The sequence below is a fragment of the Macrobrachium nipponense genome, chromosome 22 (assembly GCF_015104395.2).
Source record: "Macrobrachium nipponense isolate FS-2020 chromosome 22, ASM1510439v2, whole genome shotgun sequence".
NCBI classification, from domain to species: Eukaryota; Metazoa; Arthropoda; class Malacostraca; order Decapoda; family Palaemonidae; genus Macrobrachium; species Macrobrachium nipponense.
Genome location: NC_087213.1, coordinates 52,991,110 through 53,001,134, shown reverse-complemented (window position 1 = coordinate 53,001,134; position 10,025 = coordinate 52,991,110). Strand labels below are relative to the sequence as shown.

The window sequence follows — 10,025 nt, the reverse complement described above, 5'->3', positions numbered from 1 at the left end:
AACGTCTAGTCCTCTCTCTCTCTCTCTCTCTCTTTACCATTCTATATGTATTTACAAGAGATAGTGAGTTTAATTCCATTAACCTTCTTCTTGTAAATGTTGTTGTATTCAGAAAATCTACAGTACTATAATAGTATTTAGGATAAATACTGAAAAACACGCAGGCATTAAAGATAAACAAGAAAAATATTTCAAGTGGCGCTTTTCGTTAGCCATACACTCTATCCACGAGCATATCTAGTACTTCGTCCACTCATCGGGGTCGCAACAGGCCCACCTTACCCCTAGGCCCCAACCCATTTCAGTTGTAGCAAAACCAGGCTGAGGACATCGGTACAGCAAAAGCAAGAAGCTTGTCAGTTTGAATTACATTTTAGAATTCCAAAACCTGTAAGACGGCTTAACAACAAGAACTCAATCCCCCGACCACCACCACTCCCCCTGACCCCCCGAAAAAATATATAGCATATATTAGTTTAGTCAAGATTAGAGGGGTTTAATGACATACAAAACTGCATACTTAGCACAGTGGTATTTCTAGATGACATGTCACTTTAAATTAGCTAATATGATAGAGAGAGAGAGAGAGAAAGGAGCTATGGTGTCAGACACTTTTCTTTTAAAACAAACGTTCACCGAGTTTTGTTTGAGTATGTTCAATGAAGTGCTGCTGCGCTTCTCTTTATAGCTTCCTAGTTATATTATTGGTAGGAACGCACTGCAACCGATAGTATAAACTTGGCTTACGTGATAAGGTTAAAATATCCTGTTATGATGTTCCTGATTCTCTCCAATTCCAATATAACTCTAAAATTTTGATAAATTTTAAGTATTGCGTAATGAATATGACCGATATATAATAACAGACACGGTGGAAAGATAACGTCTTAGACGAAAGTTAAATGGAATCTTAATAAACAAACTTATATTAAAAGTGAGACAGTAATCTTAGTTACAGTGATATAACCTGCTCAGATTTCTTTTTTTTCTTTTACTCCGTGTGTGTGTTGTGTGTGTGTGTGTTTCTCTTACCTTACCTAATGACTCCTCCCACTGAAAGAATTCTAGAGCTTATTGGTGGAACTCTTGCTAAGAGAGGAAGAGTCCTCCCCCTCAGTAAACACTGTTACCATATAATTTTTCGAAGTCCCTCAAGAAGGTGTACCAGGGAAACCTGTGGCCAACTGTACGTAAAAGCAGTGCAAATTCACATAAAAAATCATATTTCACAATAGATTTAACACAATGATAAAACATGAAAACAAATGCAACACGGTAGAAAAAAAACGCTTGCTCGAGTCAGTGTTCGGTGCGCTGAGAGAGAGAGAGAGAGAGAGAGAGAGAGAGAGAGAGAGAGAGAGAGAGAGAGAGAAGAACGGCTCTGCTTCCCATTGACTTAATAGCTGATCTAGGATGATTATTTCCCCATTTCTTTCACTTACAATCTAGTGATAATTGCTTTTTACGATATGTTTACTACTGTAAAAGTAACTCAGCTCTGTAATAAGCAAGCTGGCGCCGCTTTCAGCTTCTGCATGCCTTCGATTGTTTGTTTAAACGGCTTATTTTATTTCTCTTTCCTTTCCTTGCATTCTTGACTTTTTACTTGTTTGTTTGTAAAATCCTCATGTTTATTTTAAAAGTTTGCCGTTTGCCAACAGTAAGTTGATGTATTGTGGCATAATTAATCTATTTCGTGCACTTAAGAACCAAGTGTAAACCTCTCTCTCTCTCTCTCTCTCTCTCTCTCTCTCTCTGACACAATCGGACACAAACACACTATCGTTCCTATAATTATCTTTGTATACCTAATGTGAATAAAATGTATTTTGTTATCAACCTTTGCATACTGCAATCAATTCGGTTTGCTCAAAAAGTTCCCGTCTCTCCTCCCCCAAGCCGGCCGGCGCCATTTTTACCAAACACTTCGTAAATCGTACGCAGAAAAAATAAAATTTAGAAAATTTTACTTCATAAAACGTACTGTTTCATTACTTTACACTCTTAATTTAACTTTTGAAGACATTAATAATAGGAAAAATGTGAAAAGGGGGACTTTTTGGGTTGGCTGGGACGAATTATCCTGATTCACTTAATTTCTAATGGGGATATTGGTTTCATATTTCGAACAAATCGTACTTCGAAAAGCCTTCTGGAACGGATTAAGTTCGAAATACGAGGTACTACTGTATATGCAGTCAGCAATACACTTATATGTAAAATGGAAATTTTTCTATTACGTATACTAATTTGAGCTTTAACGATAGAATCATGCATACTCCAATCAAACCAATGTGCTGATTGAGAGTTCAGGTTGTACCTTGTCAACATAGAACATTTTCAACACTTAAAGTTTCCACAATGCAACTTGTTAGAAGTTGAGGCATTAAAGTGGACAGTACTTTTTCTACACGTTGCTGTGGCTTAAAGAACAGCAGATACTGTATGTGGAAAAGGTGCATGATGATTTGTGATAGGACTTGAGAGTAAATGGATGTTGGCCTTCATAGCCATGGCATCCTTTGTTAAAATGTATAATAGCTGTTTGCAATGTTATGTAATTATTAAAAAGCAAAGGTGCTGTAAAAAGTTGCTAATTTGAAAAGTCCTTTATTCAGGATCTGAAGTACTCTTCAAATACTTACTTTAACACGTAGACTCCAACGAACTGCAGTGGACACCTGATTGTTGTAGCATCGATGAAGAAAATTAAGTCTGTAAAATACTGTAACTATAGTAGATTGACATCAACCGTAATGCTGATTGGCTGTTGATAAGCCAATCACAGGGCTGGAAACAGACTCTCTCGAGAATTCACATAGGCAGGATGTATGTTCCACCTCTCCTGGGAGATGCTTTTGAAAGAGGTATCCCTCAGGAGCGGTGGAACATAGATCCTACCCATGTGAACTCAAGAGAGAGAGAGAGAGAGTTTCCAGCCCTGTGATAGGCTTATCAACAGCCAATCAGGAGCGTCATAATGCAAGGTTGATGTGAATCTACTATAATATATATTATAATAAGGATTTTTTGTAGTCTCAAAAGCTCACTGTTTCTATTGCTCTACACTTTCTTCTTTACTATATTTCAAGCATAAGAACAACTGGGTCCGTAGGGGAGTATTGGTGTCAGTGTACCTCGCTCCGTGCACTGTGTTTTACTAAAGGTTCATAGCAGTGTCCCTTCAGCCCATAGATGCTACCCCTTTCATACTTTTACTATACCTTCGTTCATATTCTCTTCCATCTTACTGTCCACCCTCTCCTAACAGTTGTTTGGTAGTTAAAGATGAATGACCTCATAGGTTCCAGTGTTTGGCCTCTGGACTAAGTCTTATAAGCTTTGCATTACTATAGGATGTTAGTAGCGTTCTTTCGGTCCTTACCTGCTACTTTATCATTCATTTTACTGCACCTCCGTTTATATTCTATTAATTCCATCTGAGTTTCCACTTCTTAACAATTGTTTCATAGTGCAACTGCGAGGTTTTCATCTTGTAATACTTTCCAAACCTTCTTACTATCGGTTAACGTTTCATCTGCTGAATGACCTCATAGGTCCCAGCAATTGCACTTTGGCCTAAATTCTATCTCCTATATCGGCCTACTGCTCACGGGCGGCCGTTTCTCTTTCTCTCTCCCTCTGTTGTTTCCTCGAAAGTCCTCTGGTCTGTTCTCTTAACTGAGCTACGTGGCATTGCCCCGAAGGGCTCTGGGCAGCAATTTGCTTGACGTTACTCAAGGATACCCAGAGCTAGACTTGTTACGGAGAACGTTACCGATTATTACCAATCTTTGGAATTTGGTATAGACTGGGATTGATAACGTGTTTCGAAATATGTGTTGTATTTCGTGACTTTAAGTCTCTCTCTCTCTCTCTCTCTCTCCAACGCCTCGTTGTTTAAATACCACTTTCCCCACGCTCAACTGCAGCTTTCATATTTTTCTTACTCTTTTTCCTCATGGCATTATAACCACGTCAACTTCGACTTTTGCCAGGGGAGAGAGAGAGAGAGAGTCGTGCGTATTTTTTGTACCTGATACGACGTCAAGCCGAACAGTCTTGACATGTTTTTAAACTATTAAGAATGCTTATTATTCTGCTGTAGCTTCGCGTGTATACTACACACACACACACACACACGCTCGCACACAAGATCGAATCGCTGATTTTTTGTGTGATAGTAATTTCTCTCTCTCTCTCATACACACGCGCGCGCACACACAAGCGACGAGTTCGTTCTCTCTCTCTCTCTCTCTCTCTCTCTCTCTCTCTCTCATACACATACGCACACACATACAAGCGACGAGTCTCTCTTTCTCTCTCTCTCTCTCTCATACACACACACACACGCACACACACAAGCGACGAGTTACTCATCCTTTTCGTAAAAAAAAAAAAGTGTGAAACTAAACCTTGTTATAAATGAATGAAGAATATTAGTGCACGGATGCTGTAATATTACTTGAAGTCAACCTGTTTAATATTAGTCTAAACCCTCAAGTCATTCGTGTATGCTTGCGTTGTTGTAATCCTTGCCTTCGAGCTAACACTAGTCGTCTGCTTGCTTTTTTTTCATTTTTCAATTTTCTTTTCCCTTTCCGTATATTAAAAGCCCCGGCAGTCTTGTCTTACGCCAGTATATTCTAGCCTTTTGTGGTGTTCGATCGCTAGAAGATAATGACTCGGTCTATGCCTTTCAAGTCTGGATTGGGCCTAGTTGCTGTTTTGGGAGTCACAATGTTTGCAGTTTGGTAAGAGAGAGAGAGAGAGAGAGAGAGAGAGAGAGTCCAGTATCATCGTAAGGGCTCAGAACTGCAAGAGAAGAGAGGAGTTGGAAGCATAATAAACTTTTAAAAAATTCCCCTTACTTGTGTTTCCTGCGCTGTATTTCAGTTTTATATTTCTTTTTGATTTTGTGCTTTTGTGTAAAAGACTTGGAACTTAAGCTTCTGTTTTCGAAATGAAGGAAAGCAACTGAAGGACATAATTATTCTGTAGAAGAATCGGATTTACGTGTGATTAGTAACCACAAATTGTGTTGGATATGATTGCATTTTAGACTGAATGACGGCTTCTCCAGATAGAATTATTCGCAATATGTGGTTGGATTAAAACAGTTCCTTGTTAACGGATGAAGTCATTGTTAAAAACAGAAATTCTTCATAGAAAAAAGTTAATAACTTCGATTGCAATGTAAGGAAAACAGGAGTGCTTCCTTCGCAGTGTTTGTGTGTAACTGTGCAGTATAACTATTTGACGACGAAATGAATATATTTTAACAATATATTGTTTTGTAGTGTATCGTGAACGAGTCATTTAGTCATTTTTCTCCAAAGATATACTTCTTTCAAACTCTTACCAATATATTTGTGTTTTTTTTTATTTTGTTTATCATAGGCGACCTCCTCAAATAAATGTGCTCACCAGTGTCACTAAAGAAGAAGAAGAAACAAGAGGTAAGATGAATCATACAATTGTAAATCCGTTCACACGTCATTTTTATATTATTTTTTCATAAATAGTCTCCACATCATCATTTTGGAAAGGGAAACAGTGCTCGCTACGATACTATTGGCATCTTTAATATGTCCTTGAAAAGATATAATATTCATCCCAGTATAAGCCTAGAGTGTCATTCCAGGGTGGGGGGGGGGGGGCGGGGGGGGGTGGGGGGCAGGTTCTATAGGTATATACAGTTTTTTTCTTGGTTTTCTATGTGATGATTGATATTTTAGAATATTTATTTTAGAATCTAAGGAAGTTTTAGCAGGGATAATATCCTATGTGGGCCAGGAAATAGGATGAGAACACCAAGTGTCCTAATCAGAAAAAAAAGTGATGTCTGTATCGGAGGTGTTCAGTCATGGCAGAGTGTTTTATTACTGATTATTTATTGCCTAAAATTCTTTACGTTCCGCTGTAAAACTGGAGATAGTACTACTTGCAAGTAAAGGCATAGTACTGTCAGCGTCTCACACCACATTTTTTCGTTCAGTTTTCCTGCAGATAATTAAGTTACAGCTAGTGGCGGTTTTAGCGTTGGGGGTGGGGGGGTGCACCGGGTCACATGCCCCCTCTATGGGTATGAATAAAATAACATTGATTTCTTTCAATAAATCGTTATTAGTAGCAAAAACCTGCTAGTTAATGATTATTTCAACAACAAGAACAACTTAAATAGGTACATAGTAGTACTATAGTTGTTGTTTTTGCTACTAATATTGATTTAGTGAGAGAAAATGTTATATTATTCATATCCAATGGGAGTGGGAGCCCCCACGTGACCAGGTGGGCCCCTCCCCCACCTTCAAAACCCGCCACAAGCTGTGTCTGACCTCCAGGAAAACTGGACGAGAAATGAGGTGGTGGTGTGACACGCAGTTAAGTCTCATCTCCAGTTTTACAGGAAACGTGAAGAATTTCGCACAATAATCAAACACATCTGCCATGATTTAAGTATACAGGATATGAAGCTTAGATTTTTTCGTATTCAAAGTTAGATTTAACAAATGAAAATTGCCGTTTACTGTAAGCTTTTCTTTTCATTTTAAGAAAAATAATTTTTTTAGCTTATATGCCGAAATGTCTATGCAGAAAGGTATAAATATACATAAGATAAGATAGTGAAACTTTATATGATATCACTAAACACACACACACACACACACACGCAGAGAGAGAGAGAGAGAGAGAGAGAGAGAGAGAGAGAGAGAGAGAGAGAGAGAGGGCTAAAAGTCTAGTTCATCAGAGGCCCACAGATATTATGTCAATTTCTTCTTCTTCTTCTTCTTCATCTTCTTCTTTTTTCTTCTTCTTCCTCTTCTTCTTCTTCCAGATCCCAAACAAGAGGGTACTCAGGTGACGCCTTGCCCGATACCCGCTTATGTGAGCCCGGAAGCATTTCTCCAATACGAAAAACAAGAGCAGTACAAATGCGAGAATCTGGTAAGTCAAAGATCAAGGACATTTTCGTGTAGGAAAATAGACCTATAATGTCCTAATGCCTGAAGAGCTAGTTCTTTGTTTACTAGCCTATACAACATTCATGAACCAGTGCTTCAATATGATTGATGATTGTCTGATAAGACTTATTAGTAATCGGTTTCTTTATTCTCTCCCATTTTAGATATATTTTGGACTCGGTGACGGTAGCAAAGGCGTTTGCCTAGACCCGGTCTTCGGGCTTGACGACAAGAACTGTAACGTTCTCTCCTTCGGTATCAGTAAGGACTGGACATTTGACGACTATTTTGGAATATTTGGTTGCAAGGTGAGTGTTTTCGAAAGTAGACACCAATAAGTATTCAAAAGAAGGCCAATAAGTATTCCAATGAGTATCCGAAAGTAGACCAATAAGTGTTCGAAAGTAGGCCAATTAGTATTCGAAAGTAGGTCAATAAGTATTCGAAAAGTAGACTGAGAAGTGTTCGAAATTAGACCAATAAGTATCCGAAAGTAGACCAATAAGTATTTAAAAGTAGACCAATAAATAAAAAAAAAAAAACTTCGGAACTAGACCAATAACTATTCGAAAGTACAGGATGTCCATAAAGTACTGGGACTTTATGGACACCGTATAGAACACTTTCATTCGTCTTCGAACAGGTGTACAGTTTTGACCCGACCATCGGGCAGGAGGATCACCAACACGCACCTAATATCCGGTTCCTGAATGTGGGCATCAGCAACCAGACAGAAACTGTAACGGTGGGAGGGACGTCTTGTCAGGTAAAAGTCAAGTGGTATTCGAGTTCTTTAGAAAGGCACCAGATGAATTTCTAGCTCTGTAGAAAGGTGTAAGAGATATTCGAGTTCTGTAGAAACAAATCAGATGAATTTCGAGCTCTATAGAAAGATGTAAGTGATATTCGAGTTCTGTAGAAACGAATCAGATGAATTTTGAGCTCTGTAGAAAGATGTAAGTGATATTCGAGTCCTGTAGAAAGGCATCAGATGAATTTCGAGTTCTGTAGGAAGATGTAAGTGATATTCGAGTGCTGTAAAAAGATATCAGATGAATTTCGAGTTTTGTAGAAACAAATCAGATGAATTTCTAGGTCTGTAGAAAGATGTAAGTGATATTCGAGTGCTGTAAAAAGACATCAGATGAATTTCGAGTTCTGTAGAAAGACATCAATTTTGAATTTCGAGCTCTGTAAAAAGATGTAAGTGATATTCGAGTTCTGTAGAAAGACATCAATTGAATTTCGAGCTCTGTAGAAAGATATTAAATGACATTCGTGAACTGTAACAAAAAAAATCTCACTTGATATAGATGGAATTCAAGCTCTTTAGCATATTAGATAGTAATCTTTTTCCGTAGAAGGTCGTGCCATAATCAGAATTGTTAATGAACCTATAAACATCTCCTACAGTATCCTGCAGTTTCCTATGGAGGGACTTTAACTTGCTCCTCTGTTTCCTACCCAGCTGGACACATACGAAAACATCTTGAAGAGACTCGGCCTACTAGACACTGTGATCGACTACCTCAAAATGGACGTTGAAACCGCCGAGATGAAGTTCTTTGAGGATGTTTTCACCAACACGCCTCATTTATTGGCCAACATCAGGCAGATTGGCATGGAGACGCATTATGGTACGACGTTCTCTCAAATTTTCCTTTGAATGGAAGTTACATAGGGCCGATGGGAACATTCGAACTGATGGGGATTATGGAAAAGGATGTCAAAATAGGATGGCATATACGCCTTATACTTTCTGTGACCATTTGACAAGTCTCTTTCTCCCTGTCTTTGTCTGTGAACCTAAGCCATTAACTATAGGGTTTGAGTAGGATGAAGGGGAAAATAAATGAATGCAGATGTGCGCCTCTCTTTAATGACAAGGGTCATTCTTGGTCAGAGATAGTACGAAGGATTTGTGACAGAGATTTTGATGCCATGCTCGAGAACCTGGAATCAGGAACTTGAAGGAAATCCTTCAAAAGGTTTATTGTGGCGAGACGTTCATACTTCTGGCTAGAAGTAAACTACTTTTTTTTCTTTCTTTCTAGGGCGTCCAGGCCTCAGAGAACTCTTCTGGGACTATTACCATCGCCTCGCTTGTCACGGCTTCAAGGTCATGAACGCTCGGCAATACGATGGACGGACTGAGATGGTTTGGGGACGGCCATAGTCTGGACCACCTGCAACCTACCAGCAGGAGGAGGAACTTATAAACGTTACTCTGTACATATAGATATCTGTGTCTATACAATTATTATTATTTATCTTTATTAGATGAAACCTATCCATATGGAACAAGCCCACAGGGCCCACTGACTTGAAATTCAAGATTCCAAAGAATATGGTGTCCAATTAGGGAGAAGTAAGAGGAGGTAAAGGGAAATATAGAAAGAAGAGGTCCCACTACCTGAGAGTTAAACGGGGACTTATCCTCCCAAATCTAACGAGAGAGAGAAGAATAGAGAGAGGAGAGAGAGAGAGCGACGACGGAGAGAGACGAGAGAGAGAGAGAGAGAGAGAGAGAGAGAGGAGAGAGAGAGAGAGAGAGAATGATAATCTATGTAATCAATCACTTCCTAACACAAAGAAGGAGAAAAAGAAAGAACAATGTGAAAAAAACTAATGAAAAATGGAATAAAAAGAGTAAAATGAAAAACAAAAGGTTAGAATAAAAAAATAAAAGATAACAAAAGCGAGTTGCTAACTGGCCATCATTTTCCTTAGACTCCATTTCCGTAGAGAAGTCTGTCGTTTTAGCTCTGTAAGGAATCGGTAGAGAAGGTAAGAAAAAAAAATAAACACCAAATTTAATGAATAAATATATATGTAGGTAATGTTTCTACTAAAGAATTAAACTGCAGGAATGTTATGGGTCATGAACTTGGCTGAAAGACCATTATTGTATTACGCCACTTATCATAATTACATGGCTGAGAAAGAGAGAGAATTACCTGTGTTACGGTAAATAGCTCTTCACTCTTTATGAAACCTAGATGCCCCTTTAGCTGAAAAAAATATAGAGCTTTCTTTCCAGAGACCAAGAAATTCTAGGGA

General features: G+C 38.6%; 1 protein-coding gene across 1 annotated transcript; it reads left to right on the top strand.

The window, feature by feature from the left end:
• Positions 1–4,634: 4,634 nt before the first annotated feature.
• Positions 4,635–9,374, top strand: LOC135198397 (probable methyltransferase-like protein 24). Its single transcript, XM_064225936.1, has 7 exons — positions 4,635–4,754; positions 5,401–5,459; positions 6,839–6,948; positions 7,130–7,273; positions 7,609–7,731; positions 8,434–8,602; positions 9,020–9,374. The coding sequence occupies exons 1-7, from the start codon at positions 4,681–4,683 to the stop codon at positions 9,139–9,141; spliced, it is 801 nt and encodes a 266-aa protein (XP_064082006.1). The 5' UTR covers positions 4,635–4,680; the 3' UTR covers positions 9,142–9,374.
• Positions 9,375–10,025: the final 651 nt, after the last annotated feature.